General features: G+C 43.4%; 3 protein-coding genes across 4 annotated transcripts in view; 2 read left to right on the top strand and 1 right to left on the bottom strand.

The window, feature by feature from the left end:
* LOC106809744 (extracellular calcium-sensing receptor-like) overlaps positions 1-2,605 on the top strand; it is a 4,921-nt gene extending 2,316 nt beyond the window's left edge. The window contains exons 5-6 of the mRNA XM_014812939.1: positions 194-1,005; positions 1,659-2,605. Coding sequence (XP_014668425.1) covers positions 194-1,005; positions 1,659-2,540 — 1,694 coding nt within the window. The 3' untranslated portion in view covers positions 2,541-2,605. The remainder of the gene's footprint in view (positions 1-193; positions 1,006-1,658) is intronic.
* Positions 2,606-2,678: 73 nt separating this feature from the next.
* Positions 2,679-20,265, bottom strand: LOC106809464 (DDB1- and CUL4-associated factor 13-like). The gene is made up of 13 exons (XM_014812549.1): positions 20,243-20,265; positions 19,528-19,568; positions 14,317-14,516; positions 14,026-14,133; positions 12,611-12,700; positions 12,039-12,194; positions 11,583-11,660; positions 10,964-11,046; positions 9,977-10,044; positions 9,399-9,495; positions 4,859-4,994; positions 4,102-4,265; positions 2,679-3,557 (listed from the first exon to the last, which is right to left on the bottom strand). Exons 1-13 carry the CDS (start codon positions 20,263-20,265, stop codon positions 3,470-3,472), a joined length of 1,332 nt encoding a protein of 443 aa, XP_014668035.1. The 3' UTR covers positions 2,679-3,469.
* The window catches only part of LOC106809760 (serine/threonine-protein kinase 16-like), a 13,917-nt gene continuing 11,773 nt past the window's right edge, over positions 19,709-21,852 (top strand). Inside the window, exon 1 of one of the 2 annotated variants that reach the window (XM_014812964.1) lies at positions 19,709-19,750. The gene's annotated coding sequence lies outside the window, so the exon portion shown is untranslated. Of the gene's footprint in view, positions 19,751-19,868; positions 19,924-21,852 lie in introns of those variants that run through there. The other variant, XM_014812971.1, reaches the window with a different exon arrangement.

The following is a 21,852-nucleotide window of genomic DNA, read 5'->3' as shown; positions in this document are numbered from 1 at the left end:
CACACACACACACACACACACACACACACACACACACGCACGCGCACACGCACGCACGCACACGTACACGCACGCACGCACACACCTGATATATATATATCAGGAGTAGATAATAGGGTATTGGTATTATGGATATAGGGTATAATAGGGTCCCTATTATCTACTCCTGATATATATTCTGTCGGATTTCTAGGCATGTGCGTGGCCGTGGTAGGAGTGCTGCTCTCGGTGATGGTGCTTATAGTATTCGGCATCTATCGCGACACACCAGTCGTGAAAAGCTCGAACCGCGAACTAAGCTTCCTGCTGCTAGCCATTCTGACTGCATCCTTCATCCTGCCGTTCATGTACATCGGCGAGTCAACGGACTTCAGCTGCACTGTGCAGCCGGTGTTCTTCGGCATCGTCTACACCATATGCAACTCAATCCTGCTCGCAAAGACGTACCACTACATTCGCATCTTCAACCTGAAGACGCGTGCTGTCAATGCGACGGTGCACCACAAGCAGGGGATCATCGTGCTGTGTCTGAGCGGGATCGAGGTTCTCATGCTGGTGGCGTTTCTCATCGCCAGCACGCCGTACGCGCAAAAGGCCGTCAGCCTGGATAAGGAAGTACAGGTCTACTGCAGCGCGGAGTGGGTGTACCTGCAGGCGATGTCGATGGCGTACATCTCTGCACTGGGCATCGTCTGCACGGTGCTCGCCTTCAAGGCGCGCAAGCTGCCGGAGAACTTCAACGAGACGAAGCACATCAGTCTGACGATGCTCAGTCTGAACCTGGTGTGGATCGCCAGCATCTCCGCTTACTTTGGCGTGTCGAGCAAGACACGCAGCTGCGTGCTGTGCCTGTGCGTGAACGCAGCGAGCATCTTCATTCTCGTCTGCATGTTCTTCCCGCGCGTGTTCATCATCTTCTTCCATGCGGACAAGAACACGCCAGAGTACGTGCAGACAGTCACGATGCGACACACAATGGCCAGCACGATGCGCAGCATATCAGAGGTGATTAGAGCTGTTTTATTCTTCTTATTATTACTGTTTTGTTTATTCTTAGTTGACGAAGCGTCATTCATTGTCATATACCCCCGCACCGTTAACTTGTATTCTTAACTTATCACCTTTTCGGCGTTACAACTCGCTTGAAATTATAGTGTACTTCACAAATAGAGAAACACACGCAAGGTTAATAAGATCTGGACTGAAGCTTTGCAAGCCGAATTCGATATCGCGATGGCGATGCCTGCCTGCCGGTGCGAAAGCTAAATAGTTCAGGCCTAACACAATTCAATGGCTTTGCAGTGGATGGTTATCTGGTTTAACGGTTAATACATGAATACGACTTTGATGGCGATCGACCGCCTTAAAAGGCTTGTGCAAAGAGCTAATATAAAACTTCAGGAATATAAGGTTAAAATTGGTTATTTCAACGTTATGTACCCTTGTACATATATTGGATACATAGGCGTACACATATTTTGCCTGTGGTTGGTCGCAAGCGACGTGTCGTTTGTGTTCTGGGCATGTTGAATGTGGTAGTATCTGTGTAGTATCTACATTAGTCCGAGGGGGACAACTGCCCCTTGCCCTCCCGCTATCTACGGCCTACAGATAAGATGTAATATCCCCTCGCATTTTTTTAAACAATTATGTTGCAGGGTACCCGCATGTCCACGGCATCTAAACGTTCTGACAGTTACCAGAGTAAGCGACAAAGCAACAGTTCGGCGAGTAAATCGGAAACAACTAACAGTGGGTCAAACAGTGGCTCCCTCTCTAGGCAGATTTCAATGCGAACAATGCTTGGCGTGGCAGAGCAGAATGAAGGACCCGCAGCCATAGAGACGGAGGCCGATAGTAATGCTGCCACCTACGTAAACGCGGCATTTGTGGGGGATGAGGGTCCAGAGACAGAACCGCAGGTGAGCACTATACCGATTCCGCCACCAAGAAAGAAGAAGATGAGGAAGAGCAGTCTCAGCTTGGGAGTCACTGACCAGTCAAACCCCCAGAGCGAGGATACAAAGGACATTCACACCACCGCGTGCGAGGAGGACTATAGTGGGCCCTCTTCTCATGCGCCCATCACGCGTGATCTTAGCCAGCAGATATCTGACATGTTACAAGCTGCCGATGAGCGAAGGTATGTTAACAGCGAGCTCTCAGGTCTAACAAGTATGGCAGTGAGCAAGGCTGGCACGCACACAAACCCAACACTCGTGGGCGACAGGAAGGTGGAGGTCGCCTGCGAGGTAAAAAGGTCACCGCACACATCACACAAGAGAAGGAAGAGAAAGAGTGTCTCATTCGCCGAAGATTCCGTTGTTCTCCCGGGTTTGGATACCATAGAAGTGGCCAGAGATAATGAAGAAGTAGAAGCAGTAGTAAAACCCGACGTGGAAGAGGCAGTAAAATGTGGCACAGAAGCAGCACTAAAATCAAACACGGATCTGGGAGTATTGGGAAACAGTAAGGTGCCATTAAGTTTTGAAGAAGCCGGCCTCGAGCAGTATAGAGAGCTTCCAGAATCAAAGGCATGATTCTATATACGTTTCAAATATATCAGTGGTCACAGAACTGTTCTTCTAGTGATGTCACTAATTACAATTACATAGGTGTCAGAAAGAAAGCACCTTTGTCAAAAAAACTTAATAAATAGAACGCCGAGAAGGAAATCGTTTTTCGTGATACCCTATTCTTTATTAAAACCTTTACGAACTGAAAAAGAGTTTCACCATGAAGATGTGAAAGTTTTCTACACTTAATCGCGTTATAACGTGTAGCATATATACATAATATACAGATGGTCGTCTCAGATTCAATAGCAGTACCGCATGTGCAAAACGCATGTAAACTGTAGTTATATCAGTTGATCTCTTGCAGCAGATCATGACGCTTCACATTTTTCATTAATTACACGTCTCTGGAACCTTGAACAATGCTGTTAATGCTGTGTAAAAACACATTTAGAACTAGAGCAAAGCAGTTTTCCGCTCGGCATGTTAAATCGCAGACATACGTGCAGCTTACTATAGACATCTTGATCATTTAGATTCCTTTTATGCGTAGTCTACTCCATACTATCTTTCTTTTTAAAAACAATAATTGATACTATATTCATGACAGATAAGTTGGGTGTTTATTACTAAAAATAAAAAACCTTTCTCGTAGAGGATCGTGAGTATTTAGAGATCCAACTATTTTCCCGTGGTTTTCCAGCGTTAATTCAAATCCGCATTGCTTTAATCTACCCAGTGATTCGTACCAGTGATTTTTCTTCATGTATTAGTGATTATTACATATAAATGTTAATTACACATTTTGTTAATAAAGAACTGTAAACTGGTTATTCTCACACATTTAATGCGTTGCTTTCAGCATCACCTCTACTGCTATTATCGATTTTGCACTTAAAAGCATGCATTCTTCTGCTGTTCCAGTTTGTACACGTACTGCTAGACTATTTCGCCTACTCGTGTTCACCCACGACGTGCTTCTGTCTTTCTGGTACAATCTCCATAGTCCCTGGTTTGCTGTGTGCACGAGCATTCTTCTCCCTGTATAAGAAAAATGTTCAAACCTGAGATAAATAGTTCCTGGTACGCACAATGTGAATGAGATGCACTACGTTAGTTCTGGTGGCAACTCATTGACATTATTCCTAAATCAAGGTAACTACAGAGCTTGAATGTCATCAACAGTACCGACAGAAAATACTGTACATGCTTGCCTTCCCAAATAGCTGCGGTGCTTTAAAAATTAGCTGATATCCACAGCAATAAAACACCAACGGTGCCCAACCCGGTTTGCCTTCGTGGCCTTTCAATAAATTTCGTGTTGTGTATGTATCCCTCCCTATCCCACATAAAAAGGTGTTGATGAAAACCAAGTTGGCTTTCTAGACCCCGCACTCTAGCCTTTGAAATGCAGAGAAACGAAGGCTACAGTACTAGCGTTAGTTGCTTTGGTGACCCCCTGCCATTTAACTAGAAACATTTGCCTTGCCATACAAAATGTTAAAACGTGACCCTATCATTACTGATGCTGATATTACTGATATTATTGATCATATAATTACTGAAGTGTTCACTTAGCACTCACTTTCTCTTCTTGGACTCGCGTATGATGCGGATCTCACGCGAGGCGCTGTAGAGTGACTTGGGCACGTGTCGGTGGCGTGCCACGCGACGGATCTGCGGGTGGTGGGCGAACGTCGCCTTCAGCTTCTCATTGTACTGCTTGCTCATCTGCTCTCGTCCAGTCGTCTGCAAAAACGTAACCATGACCATATAATCGCTGCACACCGCAACTTGAAGTAGCCACATAATCAGACTGCTGACCGCCTTATGAACTCAGACCGTCTTATGACTCAGACTGCTGACCGAGGCAAAAGAACGCGATGAGACGACCACGAATTGACACACTACCGACCTAATGCTAACGTTGGACATGTTGGATCAATCATTTTTACTGAAGCCCTGGATGCTGACCCATTGGAACCATATGCTGCAGTACTGAGCTACGACTAACTGACAACTGCTGACAACAACTAATTGATATTTTTAATTCAAAATTAAAGAGAGAAATCTAATGATCTAATGAGCTAATCACCATGACGAATTTTAGTAGCCAGTAAAATATGCTAGCCAGTAAGTCTCAAGATACACGAATTATTTTATATTAAAAATATTGTCAAATGAAATATGTAGATTATAATAATATTTAGGCTACATATCTGAAAACCTTTTGTTATAGGCAGATTATTCTCCATAATTAATATTACCAATTAGAAGTGATTAAATGATTAAACTACAGCTGAACATACAACTGTAAGAATTACATCCATGTCAGCACATACCACTCCAAGCTTCTCTGATGCCGCACTTTTCCAGATTCGAATGTTCATTTCATCCGATCCGGACAGGATGTACTTATTATCCATCGTCCAGCGCACACAGGTGACCCGCTGCATCCGCTTCGTGTGGTACACCTCCCTGCAGCATTAGCCAAAGAACATAGTCAACCAAACAGCAGGTCAACCAGGTCCGAATTAAAACCCCTGTGCATCAGAATCCAAATGAAGCTTACATTCTACAACAATAACATGTAAAACAGAAACACTGCTACAAAAGCTAGTAAAATGTCAGTAGCATTACATGGGTGTATGCAGGGGGGGGGGGTCGTGAGGGTCGTACGACCCCCCCAAAATTTTAAAAGGTCCACATTTTTTCCAAAGACATTTTTTTTCGAGGGCCTTTTTACATACATAAATGAAAAAGAATTCAGGCTGGCAGCCAGCAATGAAGTCAAAGACCATTGCGCGGAACTGTGGCGTGACGTAATCTACCCAAGTTCCAGGGCAATTCTGAAACTGAGCCCTTTTTTAATACAAAATTTTGTTTCATAAAAGAGAGACAAACGACTGACAAAGAACAAAGACAAGACAAGTCAAGACTGGATAAGATCAAGATTAAAGACAAAAAGTTCAAAAACAACTCTGTTTTCAACTGAGATCCAAAAACTTTTTTGTTAAACCTGATAAATTTTTTCTTTTAAACAAAATTTTTTTTTTTTAAATTAAATTGTCAGGGGGCGTGTACAGGGGGGCTGGGGGGCGTCGCAGCGGGGTCCCGCGGACCCCCCGCCTGTCGGCGGCAGAAAACGCACTCTAAGGAGGTCTAATTTCAACAATTTTATGGGGAGGCCGCCCCCAGACCCCCCCTTTCGCAGTGCTCGCCCAAGTTTGGGTTACGGTTAGGGATTTGTACACCCCCTGGTACAAATCCTGTACACGCCCCTGATTGTATTGACATTGTAATCACATCTTGCTGCTATTTCATTGTGAAAAGATCCAAAAAATTATGATCACGACCCACCCAGAAAAAATCCTGGATACACCCATGGCATTCATTTACTGCTTAATGACATGTTACTGTTATCTGGCAAAATAGTTACAATGGGTTGCTTAACACAGTCGTTTATAAAAGTGCATGAATATATGTGAGCGCGTGACAATCGGTGAGGTTTTTTTTTATAGAAGACGGCCTTCATGTAGTGTAGACCTAATTTAAACGTGTCCAAGACAAAACAGCACAACATATATAAATATATATATATAAGCAAAAGGGCTACTTATGGTAGTAGATCAAGGTTAAATTTCTTGGGCAAAAACATCTTGCAGCTGCAGCTGCTTATTTCCCAAACCCTGCATGTGTAATTGGACAAATAACTTACTTAGTAGCCATTGTACACGTGTGAACATTATTAAGAAAACATGATAGCACTGAACATCTGTCACTGTGTATGTAAAATTGTTTACAATCTGTGTCAGTTGCTGCAAAACAAATACTCTATATTTAGTTGAATATAATGAAACCAACACATGAAATAGAAAATTCCCCTAAATGCACACAGACTCATGTGCGTGTGCATGCATGCAAGGACACATGGATGTAATATGTACAATTGTTTGTGTATATGTATGTGCATCATTTCTCTAAATACATGCAAACCTGGGCGAATGTGCACGCGTGTGTGTTCATACGTGCATGTATTCTTGTATGCGTATGTGTATGTACGTTATTCTCAAAATGCATATAGACCCGTGTGCATGCGTGTGTGCAAGTGTGTGTGCATGGACTAGCACATGGATGCTCACTTTCTTGTATATATGTATATGTATAAATGCACCTTGGATATGCTGTAAAATGTGTATAGTGAATGTATTCACTGTGCACTCACATGCTGAGACACACATGCCGCAACTTGTTTATGTTGTCAGGAGATTCTGCTTGGCGGCATGACAGAAACAAAAAAAGCTACGCTCACTGCTAAAAATAACCCCCATATATATATGGCTAAGCGCAGCAGCCGCAGTCTATCCGTAACACATCACAGAGCACTGCTTCTATGCGCCCCTCCGCACTGCAGCTCCCATGCGCCGCAGCATATGTGCAGACACCTGGCAGTGGGTGGACGCTTTCAGTCTCATCTCTCGCTTCGATGAATCAACCCCGTATCAGCAGATCTTAGCGTCTCGTAGAGCTCACGCACGCACGTGTGCATGCCGTCGGGAGATTGCCAGTGCGTGATATGAGTACTCAAAGCCATCTTGCACATTCTCTACCCTGACCCCCTGCGTGTGCGCATCCACACACACTATCCAGTTGCGAGGAACTCTACACAAGCCGCAGCTGCCATTCTTCGTGAAGGCTTCGAGAGATTCAACTCAGCGGTAAACGCGACAGCACCATGGCCCGACTGCAACGCGTCGCGCTGTGCATCCTCATCCTCCTGCACGCCATCGTCACGGAGACGGCCGCAGAAGACGGACGCTGTCCGGAGATGTGCTTCTGTCGCCACGACAACACCGACCTCGACTGCTCGCTGAACGCCGACTTCAGCGTCCATGAGATCCTGCAGCGGCTAGTCGCGGCCGGCCTCGCCGCGCGCGTCGAGACGCTGCAGTTCAACGGGCAGCGCACGAGCGACGAGAGCATCCTGCGCACGCTGCTGCGCTTCCCGCGCCTCGCCACGCTCGGCCTGTCCGACTCGTGTGCGCACGCCACCTGCATCACCGCCGCCGCACGATCCGGCGAAGCGGCACTCCAACTCCCGCAGCTGCAGTCGCTCGATCTCTCGCACAACGACGTCACCGTTGACGAGTTGACGGCGGCGGGCGCGGGAGCGGCACCGCGCTTCCCTAACATGCGCGCGCTCTACCTGAACAGCAACGAGCTGGTGGCGCGCGACGTGCCGCTGAGCCTGCGCGCCGCCTTCGCCTGCTGCCCGCGCCTCCGCTACGCGAACCTCGCCGCCAACCAGATCACGAGCGTGCGGCTCGTCGACGACGGCGACGCGACGCCGCCGCTCACCAAGCTCGTGCTCGCCGCGCAGGACTGGACGACGCTGCGCGGCGACATCGCCATAGCGACGCTCGAGTCGCTCGACCTGCGCACGGCGTGGGCGCCGTCGCAGCTGCGCGTCGACTGCCCGCGGCTCGGCGAGCTGCGGCTGCGCGACTGCGCCGGCTGCGGCGGCGAGGCGTCGGTCGCGCCGGCGTTCGCTGGCATCGCGGGCCTGCACACGCTCGACGTGAGCGCCGAGTCGCAGCTCGCGCGCAGCACGACGGCGGCCGACGTCGCCGCGATGCTGCCGTTCCTGCCGCGGCTGCGCGTGCTGCTGCTGCGCGGGCAGGCCGTCGCCACGCTGCCGACGCTGCTGCTCGAGCGACTGCCGCTCGCGCGCCTTGACCTGCGCGGCAACCCGATCGACTGCGACTGCCGCGCGGCTGCCTTCGTCTTCTGGCTGCAGATTGCCGGCGAGCGCAGCAACCTGACGCTCGATGGCTACGACGACGGCTCGCTGCGCTGCCACGTCACCGCCGCGCGCTCCACGCCGATCCGCGACGTCGATGTGCGTCTGCTCACCTGCAGCGCCGACGACGACGACCAGACGACGACGACAACGACTACGCCGTCGGCTAGGACGAAGAGCGCCGCAGGTTTGGTCGCTAGGGGCGAGCTCACTACGGTAGTAATCTTCCTGTTACTACTGATGATTCATAGGTGCTAACCTTCGGCTAAACTCACGTGTCTTCGATTAAACGACGATGAGTAATGCAGCAAGACTTGTTCCTATAGCTAGCAGGCAGATTACGATGGCAAGAAGGGAAGCTATTAAGAACAACACGGGGTCGGTGCTTACAAGCGGGCAGTTTGATAACACTCCAGTCAATTGTTGCAGATGAACTTTTTAAAAACTTCCTGGGATTTTCAGTACATAATAATTTGCAATAAAAGATGTTTGTAATTATGTATTTAAATGCATTCACTGTTTGTTTTAATCATTTGCATAAACTTCTTATGGCATACAAACATTTAGCATGAAAAAGGTATTGACATAAAAATATTTAAATCAAATATATTTTCACCCATGCTATATATATATATACAGCAGCTCATGACAGTCACACCCAATTCGAAAGATTTAACTGAAGTAGCAGTAAAACATTTTCCTATTAGATAGCAACACGTTTAGACTGATAGTCAGAACCAGAAAAAACTATATGCCATGGATATTACCGGCAATGGTTTTTAAGGCATGCACATGTAGGTTTCAACAGCATCTTAACAACCAACTTAACTTAGCTTAGCTACAACTGTCCAACACTGTTGTGTGCCTAGCATGCTATGAATAGCAGGGTAGGCACCACTGCTTATGATCAACACAGCACTCTACACTCTTGGCTGTAAAGCTAACCCAGCTAATGTAGCCAATAAGCTTAATTTAGTATTTTTACATGTGCTTTTTGTGAGGTTAGAAATTTTGTTGCACTACGCATGTGCTGTGCTGCGTAAAACATTTTTCATCAAGTAAATAGAAATCATTCAACATACCTGCTTCTTCCTTTGTTTGCAGGGAAAATCCGTATGGTCTTGTCATAACTGCCTGATACGATTTCTTTACCCGTTGGAGAATAATCCACATCCAACACTGAAATCACAACACATTAAATACTAATGAATGCTGACTAGATAATGATCTTAGTTATTGATATAGGTGCATACTCCAGAAAAAATTATGAAGAATGAAGGCATGCATGCCCACACAGACATATATTACATTTACTATATATAATCATTAGATACCACTATATCTGTCACAGAAAGTTAATGCCCATACAGAAATATATTACATTTACTATATATAATCATTAGATACCACTATATCTGTCACAGAAAGTTACTGTGAACAGCAATACTTATTGAACAGAAATTCCACTATAATCACAAGGATCTGGCAACAGCCTTGCTAACATGCAATATATTCCATGCTCGCCTATGTAACAGTCACTTACTGGTACAAATAAACGTCTTTTATCATCACTTACTGATATTAAGCACCCATCAACTGCTATAAATAGTAAACAATGATACAGGTAAGTATATATTATATTAGGTATATATTTTCTTACCAGCTGAAACATGGTCCATGTGGATATTTGTGGGCGAGGACAGATTTCTCATATCAAATGTGTAAAGGCTATCAAACAGAAAAACAAATCGTGAGCAAAAATGATTAAACTGAGGAAAAATCAAACAAAGACTAACACAACTGATTATGACACACTGACTTTCTTGTGGTAGGACTGTAAGAAAAGCAAGCTTTTTAAGAAAAGCTATAAGTGAAATCTTAACATTGTCCAATTACGGTTTGCCTTATCTTTATACATACTACATATATATTTGAATATTTCACATATATACTTCTCCATACTCTCAAAATAGAACCATTTTTTTCATGTTGTGTCATAGAACAACAGCTGGCATGTGGCACACCCATCATAAATGTGAGCAGTAGTAATTCATTTCACCCGGTGCTCTTTTCTTACTACATATTTCAAACATAACTGCAAACTGCCAAACACCATAATGTGTTTATAATCAATACAATGTTTTGACAGTAGCCAGGTGGCAAGGAAGAAAGTAAGAAAAAATATCAACCAAAATAAAATCCTATCCAAACATTGTGAGATGATGCTACTATAGTTAGTACAAAAACATGATAGAAATCTGCCTAAATTAAGTATGGCCATGATGTGTCAGCTTGTTAGCTGATAACATCCATCCAAATATATTCATTTAATATCTGAAGCAATGCTGTTGATGTATTCAGCTAAAACACATCCATCAAAACGAGCCATCGAACACAGAATTTCCGAAACTTGATTACATACAGCATTTACCAAGGAGTCACAAGCCAACACGAATAGCAGGAGAGGATGGTACGGAGATGAGAGGAGGTATTGGCTTACATTTTTTTCGATGTTTAAAAAAAGCTGACAAAAATGTAAACAAAAGGCTTTCAACCAGCCGAAACTCAGTTGCTCGAGGCGATTTTCCAACACATGTTTTTTTAATGGGGGTTCCTATTTGCACACATGGTTAGCAGTAAGATTTACTTATAATCCTCATTTGCTACAGTGAAGATGAATGCCTCCATTGGATTCCAAGCTATAGCGTTACTTCGCATTTCCAGAATCACCTGCAAAGCGAATCAAAAAATATTACACAACTTTACATGACCTTACATTGTACATACATACATACATTACATGAACAGTTTGAGTTGCCACCATAGTAACATTCACATGTCAACAACCCAATAAAAGACATCGGTCTGCCTGTGTGTCTGTTCAACAACATGCACCTAATTCACACATATAGATGTATCCATATACCAGAGGAAGTAACACAAGAGGCATAACAACAACATATAGCTATGGAATGTTTACATACATACATTTTCCATGTTACTTATTTTATGCTATATGAATATACTATTCATGGACTAAATTATGACAATCACAAATCGCAACTAATTAACCCTATGTTAGAGAAATAATGAACTGCACTGTTATACCACAGCTACATTCATCTCTGACCATGGTGGTCTTTCACCCTTCTTGTCATCCTTTATGCACATATATATTCAAATATTATTAAAAAGTCATGCAACCTATGGTATTAAATGAATCCTTCTGAATCTATCAAGGAATCATGCTTCTGAATTAGCGTTACCTTTCTCAGTGGTGTGGCTCCACGCATGTCATACAGAACTATGTTTCTGTCATTTGCTGTGCTTGCAAGTACATTTGTCTGCAAATAAATGCAATAAAAAATTTACAAACAGGTCAAATATTACAACTTTTAATCAAACCTGTTATGAAATGAATGAGTCTCAAGCAATTTATGCAAATTGGCAAAACCTTTTAGGAGCTATCATATTTCATTGCATCTAGTCTGTTATATATTATTTCTATCTTTGTTTTAGGTAAGCTGTATGGGTGATCTACCATAGATGAAGAAAGAAAATTCCAATATTAGTATACTGTCTCAACTATTAACACGAGTATTTTGGCAGCTTTTACCATTACAAAGTGGTTAATATATAATATACCACAGTAAGTCTTAGTACATATGAACCACGTTAAGTACATAATAAGCATTTCATTGCTATTCACTTGCGAAACACACCTCAACGTGATTGAACTTTAACGATGTGATACTATCGAGACCCCACGTAAAGCTTCTCATTGGTTCTGTGCGGGTTTCATCCCATATATCCACCCTATCACCGCAGGTTGCATAGAAAGGTTCCTTCCAATGGTGGTCTATACCCAAAAACATCGTCTGCAAAAAAACAACACGAGAACTCCTCAATTATTAAGTTTGCACCACAAAGAACATGTTTATACAAAATTATAACTGCACCGAGATAGAAATTTACCTGAACTGTTGCACAAAAATTTAAATGGTAAAATGCCTTTCTTATTGTGAAAAATTAACCTAATTTCTTATTGTAAATTTCTAGTTAATACTGTACTGTTATTAGCTATTGATATAAACCATGCAGGGTGGAATTTAATTGCTAATATTCAAATTAGCAACCCTGTTCTTTTGCAATTTTTTACTATCAGGAACATTATTTACTCCTAGCTGGTCCATATAATGTTTATCATTGCATATTCACATCATCCAGAATTCATTTCATACACAGACAATAATAAGGATATATAACAATAGGATACTACTTGCACATCTCACACCTTTCCTAGAATCGTCATGACTGGTTCTTCTAGCTCTCCATATGCAGGTGATTCCATTTTCCACTGCTTAATAGTTTTATCATCTCCTACCTATAAAAAGCAATAAAATATATCACATTTCAGTAAACATTGTGATGGTTATGCGTCAAAAGAGGCTGATCCAAAGCGATTAGTTAAATATGACAGTAACATAAATGGGCAAGTCCTACAGCCGAGTAGGAGGAAACTATAGTTTGCGTTCATGTGCAACGTGTTCCGTGGCTTTGTTCATGGAAGGCCTGCTGTTGTTGTGAGCTTATACATGTGCCTGGGAGTTTGTAACCGAGTCTGGTAGCATACACACGTACAAACTAGAGTTGGTCTGCAGTTGCAACAGAGAAAGGTTGCATCCAGTGACTCTTTATTCCACGAGGCAACACTTGTTACTGGAAGAGTCCTTAACCAAGCAGGTTCTTGTAGTGAGGCTACTCTCATACTACTGCATAATTATTATACCTGTAGTGCAGTGTTAATGATACACAGCTATATACGGTATGAGTAAGCTGCGTATACACATGCACCCTATATACGGCAGTGAACACACGGTGTTGTGTAGAAAGTACAATAAGTAATATGTATAGCGGGTACAATAGGTTGAGCTCAGTTCTCTATTCACTATCTAATGCACAATGCAAAGGATAATTGCAGAGTTTATGCTGAGCATAATGTACTGTCTCTTAAGTGACTTTGTAACATTGGACTGAGTACTATGTGGGCAGGGGTAGAAATTAACTTTTGAACAAGGAAATCCAACAGATTCCCTGCCCTCAAAAAGAGGGAGTCTGCAGCAAAATGAGGGAGTCCGCAGGCTGAAGTTCAAAAGTAAAGATATTTACAATAACGCATGTGCTAATTTTGAAGATTCATGCGGTTGCACGTCTGCCAAATTTTCTTTGGACATTTGCTGAAAAAATATGGCAATTCGGCGAGGCTGTGCTCTGGAAGAAACTATAGTTACTATAGCAGAATTTTCAGGGAGTCACACGGACACCTCAATATGTCAAATCAGGGAGTCCGACAGTAAATTAGGGAGTATTTGACTCCGGACTCGCGTTAATTTTGCACCCTGTGTGGGTATTCACAGATAACATCTTAAATATCAGTTTTACGATTTGGATAAACCAATTCACATCAGTTTAAAATCGAGGTTTTCTGATAGTAAATTGAAACCAAAAAGGAGCTATGCATTAATGAAATATGGCAAAATAAAAAACAAAAAACATTTTTGAAGTTAATTGAGAATCTGTTGATGCACAAATGTCCCTAATAAAAAAAAATCCTAGCAATGCTTTGCATGCAATAAAAGTTGAAATAATAGAAAGATTAGGATTTCTGAAAGCCTGCAATTATGAAAATAGGTGAACGTTTCTACTTACAGAGAAGAAGCTCTGACAATCAGGTTGCATGCAAAGTCCCCTAACAAAACCACTGTGTGCAGATATGGACCTCTGACATTGCTTGCTTGGAAGATTCCATACCTTAACCTGTAATAATATGGTTTTACATCAGCCCTATTGACAGAAACGAACTGGCAAAGAGTAAATGTTTAAAGATCATTGAATGTTTACCTAGATTTACTTTCATCAGTACTATTCTTTAATAAACTTCTGTAACATGCTTTGACTACTACTGCAATTACGGTACTAAACTAGGTTGGATATACCTACCTCGCCATTGCATGCACCAGATAGTATTGTAGATAAGCTTTTAGGGTGTTTTAGCATGCAATGCACACCATCTTGATGGCCTTCAAGTGAGCCTATGAATGGCTTGGCAAATACTCTCTCTAACTTCGTTGCATTTAGTGCTCTAGTGTACTCCCGTGGAATCTCGAATGGATGCAATGACGGATCAAAGTTTCGAGGAACTAAAACAAATAATTACAAGGTGACTACATATTAAATTATTCTTATATTAGCTGTTCAACCCCTTATACAAAAGAAATAAAATATTTTATATCTTCCGTTGCTTCACCTTCTGGGCACAGCTGAAAGTGTATAAGTGAAAGTATAGCCAATTCATTATTGCAGTGGTGTAGACCAGGGATGGCATTAGATGTTGCCTGGCACAGGAGCTACAGGTCTCCGACGGTGGTGGTATCGTGGGGGGTGGTGGTGAGTCGGTGGGTGCTGGTCAGTGAGGGGGGGGGGGCAAACTGAGGCTGCAAGTATGGGGCCAAAAACTGAGGGCTATGAATTCCCCCTCCAAAAAATCCAAGTGTTATAAATGAATCTCTGGCGTTTGTAGCAGGAAAGAATTGCTATATATATTTATTACTATATGATATAGATATATTAGAATATATCTTATCTATACAGATAAATCAACCCTTCTTCCTTTAGATTGTTTCCACAAGTTACTATGACTAGCACAGCACTATAGACCAACAAGTGATTACAAATATCCGGGGTGGTATTACTGTGCTGGTCCTGACGGCCGAGAGCGTGTTTTGCTGTGCTCCGACTTAAGATTATTATAAGTGTGGTATTCTCTGGCTAGATCCTGTTAACTATTAACATAACTTATTTTCATTATTACCGTGATATTCTAATATTTCTGTCACTGGTGGTGGCGAGTTATTTTGAACTTGTCTGAAGAAATGCTTTTAAGTGTAAATTTGCAGGACCAGTGGGAAACCGTCTGTCAAGCCATTATTGAACTTTTGGGGGAGTATATTACACAAACTCAGCATATCTGACACCCAATAGCACCACCTACTGTTTTTAACCTACTAGTACTAGAGTTTTACTAGAGTCAACTATGCAATATTGAGTGCCTACCATACAAAGAGAACACTATGGCTCATAAGAGCTTAGACCAAGGATCAATTGGATCATCGACTTACTGCGAATGACCGATTTTTCCCCCGAATGAGATGCCAAGCCTAGCTCCCTGATGCCGTTGAGCTCTAGCTTTTCGTGGCCCCTCTGGTGCCACCCTTAGTGTAGACTGAATTTAATAATATACCCAGGCCCGTAGCCAGGGGGGGTTCGGGGGGTTCGAACGAACCCCCCCCCGAGCCCGTCCCCCCCCACCCCCACCAAGCAAAAAAAAATAATTTTAAAATTTTGCAAGAATTTCACCCAGGTCGCTCCATTTTAGTGTATAAATTGCAAATCTTCACGTGCGGAGGTGAACAGTGAACACCCCCCTCCACACACCTCCCCGCTCGGTCGATTGGCTCCCTCGCCTGGTCGCTTCGCGCCCGAGCAGGGGCGTGTTTTGGGGGGGTCCAAGGAGTCGGACCCCCCTTGCTCGCGCAGAAAACGCATCTGAGGGGGTCTAATTTTAAAAATTTTCTGGGGGAGGCCCAGACCCCCCTTCGCGTGCTCGCAACTTGGGGTTATGTTAGACCCCCCTGGTACAAATCCTGTACACGCCCTGCGAGCAATTGCCAACATTGAAAAACGAAACCCCCCGAACCCCCCCTGGCTACGGGCCTGATATACCAGCATTCTTTTAAAGATGTTCTGGCTAGAGAAGCTGAAACCAACTCACTAAAACAGTAACTAGTTGTGCCCTCCAACAATAACGCTACGGTAGTAACGTGAAATAGCAATTTCAATAAAATGCACAAATTTAGCTGCTCCCAACTGCCAGGACCCAAGTGGCAACGTCTTACGACATACGAGTATTATAATATATATCCTCTGGATGATGTGCCATAGCTCTACGGATTTTAGTCAGTAGAGCATGGATACGTGTACCTATCGTCAACCTATTGTTGTCGAAACTAACGATATTCGTATTGTCTTTTGAGTTTGTACTTTGTAGTGGCGTGCCTGCGGCAAGACCGTGTTGTAGAAAAGCATTTTAATTTTCATCGCCATTTATGTGGAATTATCAGGCGATGGATTTTACACAGACATTAAAACTGTAAAGGTTTGTGTTTGTGTGGTACTGCCTACTGGGGCTTATGCCAGCCATCACCATAGTACTGGTAGATAGTTATAATTTATATTTATTTAATACTAATACTAATACTAATACTGTAATAGTACTATCGCGGCAGCGGAAAAAATACACGGGAGCGGCGAGCGATTTCGCTCCAGTCAGCTTTCAAAGCGCTCTGGTAACAACAATTACAAGAGCAAAAATTTTGGAAGATACGAGAAAAAATCGCTCCCGTGCCGCCGGCAGCGTTCGAAATTGGTTCCGACCCGGAGGCCCACCAAGTTTTTGCTCGGGCCACCATCTCCACGAAACTGCCGGTCCTCCTGACCGGCACTTTTACGCTGAAATACTACGGTTATCGCAACGGCAGTTTAGACAAACTTGTAAACGGGAGTGCATAATACGACCCGTTCCTCAACGTAGACGGGGTTTCCAAAACATCTAGAGCTGCATGAACTCCCTCAACGCATGATTCGCCACACGAACAAAAACTCGCAACAGTCTAACAAAATCGATTGCGGCATCGCCCGGCATGACTGTAGGGCAGCCCAGTGTTTTTATGATCGCATAACAATAAGTTTTTATATCGCAGGGGTTACCGTGGGGAGTGAGGGCACGACCAGTGACACCTGACACGCACGTAATCAAAGCTGTTAACTGAATTTGTCACTTTTCTTAACGTAGAAAGTGGACTGTTTTTATTCAGTTAGATATCTAGAAGCAATGTAAACTGTATATACAATTAAAGATTTTAGGCACTTATAATCGTAACTTTGCGGATGTGCGGCAGCATTGATAGATCTATGCATGGGGGTACCGTGGACTGGGGAGGAGAAAAACGAAAGTAAAACCTTACCCAGAAGCTCCCCTGACATTCCTAGAGATTGAAACATTATTTGACCAACTCTAATTAAGTTACATGTATGCTGTTTTAATGCCAATGGTTATCTTTATATACTATTTTGTTACTCACTGCTAGTAAATAAACGGACCACCAAATTTTTGTGCAGGTCCACCAACTTTCTGAAGTTGGTGGTCCTGCTGTCCACTAGATTTTCAGCCAAAATTCGAAACCTGCGGTGCCGTGCTCGACAAACCCGCTTGCCCTATGGCCCGGCGCAACCAAAACTCGCCCCCCCCCCGGGCAAGTAGCTTGAAATTGCATTTGCCTGTTCGGGCAAGCAAGTTTTTTTTATTGAATGGCTAGACATAATAAGATTTTTCTGTTTCCACCCGTCCCTTGCATTGTTTTGCACAGACATAAGCTGCCTTGCTGCGACGAGATTTGAATTAAAAAAACGATGCGAATGAGACAATCAGTGCATGCAGTCATACTTTGTACACAACATGCATACAGCAACATGTAAACCCGACCTCCGTGATTTTGTCACCATTATGAATGATTGTTGCATGTCGTAAGAATAGTCCAAAAATAATTCTTACGAGGAATAGCCACTTCCAAATCAAACAAGTGCCGCAGAGCGACAGCGCTCATCTAATGTCTACTGCGGTGACTCTGTGGTGGAGTGGTGGGATTCTAGTAAACCCTGTTAGTCCCAAATGTGTTCACATACACACCGAAACAGTGGAATGCACAGGGATGGTATCAGGAACCTTCTCAAAAGAATGTTCGTTGGGAACTTGGGATCGTTATGAAACTTGAAAGTTGCCACGAGATGGCGCGTACGTTTAAGTGTCTTCAGATTAAAGATGGAAGCTCCCATCATAACGTAGTAGCCAACAACTATCCGCAAGACAGAATAGGTAAGCACTCATGCCATTGTACCTACGCAAGCCTACCAGGCTGCAACCTTGCAAAGAGAGCTGCCCACCTGTAACAATTAAGGCAGGCAAAAACTGCAGGCCAACAGATGCACTGCAGCAGCCACTGGCAGTGGCCATACGTTACATGTAACCATACTGACCAGTAAGAATGCCATAGAAATTTTATAGCGAATTTAAGGAGCATAAACCTTCTTTACACGCAAATTAGCTTTTGAAATTCCCACTGTGACATTGTAGCCTCATAACATCCAGGCAGTGTATAATTCTACTAGCAACCGGGGCAGTCAAATTCTTTCTAAGTCAGACAGTCGAACAAGTATCCCATGTTTAACCTGTCCCGTGCCTCTTGAGGGTCAAAGGTTATCCGACACTTACTCTTCGCGATTCAGCAGAAGGGACAATTCATGGTCCTTTCATTAAAGCCATAAAAATGCTAGGGTCACCGCTGAAACAAAAGTTTTTCAATCGCCCGTCAGACCCAATGTCGCTCAAGAAAATGTCTAAAATCTGCCCTGTGCGCACTGACTTTGACCTGTGACCTCCAATTTCGGCACAAGTGATGGTTTTCGGCTACCATGATGCTCTCCCACCGACTATCCCCCGAGCCAGGTCGAGCGCGTCTTTAGAATTTGTGCCGACAATTCTGCATTTCGCTCCCTATACCTTAAGTTAAGGAGTAGAATGTTGCGCCCCTTCTTCTACACCTCTTGACCTTTGACCTTTGAACCCCGCAGCTTCGACATCCCAACTCGTTTTCGATTACCCCGCCCGTCGCCGATATATCGTGACCGTACGTCGAGCGGATTTAAGATTTGTGCCGCCAACTGTTGGACGCCCGGACGGACGGACGCCACGGACGATCAATGCGATTCTATCAAGCTGTCATCTGACTATGTCAGATGAGCTAAAACAGCTGCGTAAAAAAAAAGTAATTTTAGCTGCATCACGGTATCACGGTCGCTGTGGCTGTGCTATCTGGCTATACTCAGTTTACTGCAGTCAACAATCGACAAATCATGCCTCACATCTAGCTCTAGTATGATAGCCCGCGTACATTGTAGTCGATTGACTGGCCGAAGAGCGGCAGTCCATTCCTGCGGCAGTCAATGTACGCGGCTATAGTACTAGAGCTACTCAACATCATGACATTGCCAACAACACGGACAGAAAAATCAAACTCATGTTGCTCCAAAGCTTACCTTTGTGAACGTCCCGTTTTGTTCTCAACGATAATAATCGTCTGGTTTACGAAGCAAGATAACCTTGATTTTTCATTTGTAAATATTAAGCAGGCAACCCGCGCCACATTGATCTATTTAACAATCCCAACACACATGTCCACTGCGGAATAATACATCTGAGCAGTTTTATGTCAGAGGGCAGCACCGTAAGCAACATGTCAGCCTCCGATAAGTGTATTTGGTAAATCAATTTGCTTTCTGATACCTGTAGCATTTTTTGTAGCATAATTTGATGTTTTGTTGTTGTTAGTCGCGTTATATGGTTAGATCCTACTACCAGGACCCCGATTTCCAATGATTGACTTAAGATTCAGCGGTTGGTTTAAGATAGCTCCAACTTTCAGAACTGAAAAATGATTCACTGATCAGATTCTTTAAGTTTTTTTTTTTTCGTAAATTCTAGTAGTATAGCACTAGTAGTGTACTACTAGCTAGCTATAGTACTACAGTACTAGCACTACTACCAGGAGTAACGATAATATAGTGAATATCCTATTATATAGCGTGCCTATCTTATCGTTTCGAAGGATAGAGAACATGCCCAATAAACCAATGTCATTTAGCATCAAAATATAAATATTAATATTACTAATTAGCGCGAGGATCAGGTAAGAGCTGCCGCAGCGTACCATTGATTATGCAATTTTGAACGAATGCTACAGTAACTGCGCACCTTGTGTAGTTAATAAGTACCATTACCGTTATAGCCAAAACGCGTATTGAAGTTTGTCGCAATATCACTGCTGGTTACTGAAGAAATATAACAATTGAAAATGCGCGCGGTCAAATAAAACCGTTGTTGACCGTTACAACGGCCGCCATGGCCGGCCGTAACCGGCCCGTAAACCGTGCGATGACGGTCCATACAGATTTATAGTGCAGCCGGACATTTTCGCCACGTATGCATCGGCCGCCAGTGGATTTCGCTCCTTGTGGTCTGAGTGCGCATTCCGTACGTTATGGTTTACTCTTGGGATTCCGGAATAATGAATATAGCGAAGATCCTGAGATTACAAGCAAGCATATAATATGTGAAAAGGATATGCGTCACTGCCGTCACTAGTCAACAATTACCCCGGACCAGAACATTATTCGACTGCTCAACATGCCTGCTAGCAACATCGATGCGTATTTTGTTGGCATAAATTTAGACGTTGGCGGCCAGATTACGATTTACGGATTTCAATCTAGAACATTGGTCTAGTAAATTCGCAGTGATTTGGACAAACTAATACGCGTATTGGCTATAAGAGTAGATGTACTTACTTTAACTACACCAAGGTGGCCAGTTACTGTAGCATTCGTAAAACGTTTGCAGGTAATCGAGTGGAAATATTCATGCTTTAATAAGTAAAGTATATTAATAAATATATTATATATAAATATATATTAAATATTATCTACTCGCTGCTGACTACTAGTACTCCACTTAGTAGTGTTAGTAGGCCTGTTTGGCTGTACCGTAGTATTGACGCTCGCTCGAACTTGGACGGCTCCTAAGTGCGCAGTGCGCAGCATAGCCTTTTGTTTTTTCTCTTGTTTTTTTTTTGTTGACTCTTGTATTCTGCAGGGCCGTAGAAATAGTAGCCATGCTTGCTTTTGTTCTTCATTTTTGTTTCCGGTGCTTTTTAACTTAGCTGACACACCATAACACAGTCATTCCTAACTTACTAGCATTGCGGGCAAAGTTGTTTCAATCAAATGTTTCCATTGAGTGACTGGGTTGCCGCCATGTGTGTTTATTGCGACGCGTTTTTCGATGGGGCGGAGATATGCGGCAAGATGACTACTGCGGCATCTTCGCCCTTGCAACAAGGAGGCGCCTGTGCGCGATGCGACTTATGGAAGCGCGCCAGCTGCGCGGGCAGCGTCAAATACTGACGCGTACACGGCTTACTTAACTAGTAGGATCAGTAGTAAGTAGATACTACTGGAGTGATTGTGTACTGTAGATGTGTTGTAGTGTAGGAGCGTTATTGAATCCCTAGGTAATTTCTAGATGCCTAGATATAGATTGCTCTCCGCTTCCGGTCTTTAGTAAATTGTAACATTTGAGGGTTTTTCTACTGTCGATCTGCTTGTGTTGATCTGATCTATTCGGATCAACTGACTCTTTTCTGTCTTTGAGTTGAAATATAGCGCTTTGGACTTTAAACAAACCAGTGTTTCCCTGCATTGACACTGAGCGAGGGCGGGCGCCTCGCTCAGATTCTCAGCCGCCACACAGAAATTTGTGTTCCATAACCGCTGCCTCACTGACGAACACTTGTGAAACTTGAAAAG

This window comes from Priapulus caudatus, unplaced genomic scaffold (genome assembly GCF_000485595.1).
Source record: "Priapulus caudatus unplaced genomic scaffold, Priapulus_caudatus-5.0.1 Scaffold15, whole genome shotgun sequence".
NCBI classification, from domain to species: Eukaryota; Metazoa; Priapulida; class Priapulimorpha; order Priapulimorphida; family Priapulidae; genus Priapulus; species Priapulus caudatus.
The sequence above is the reverse complement of the archived record's forward strand: the minus strand, read 5'-3'. Positions and strand labels throughout refer to the sequence as shown.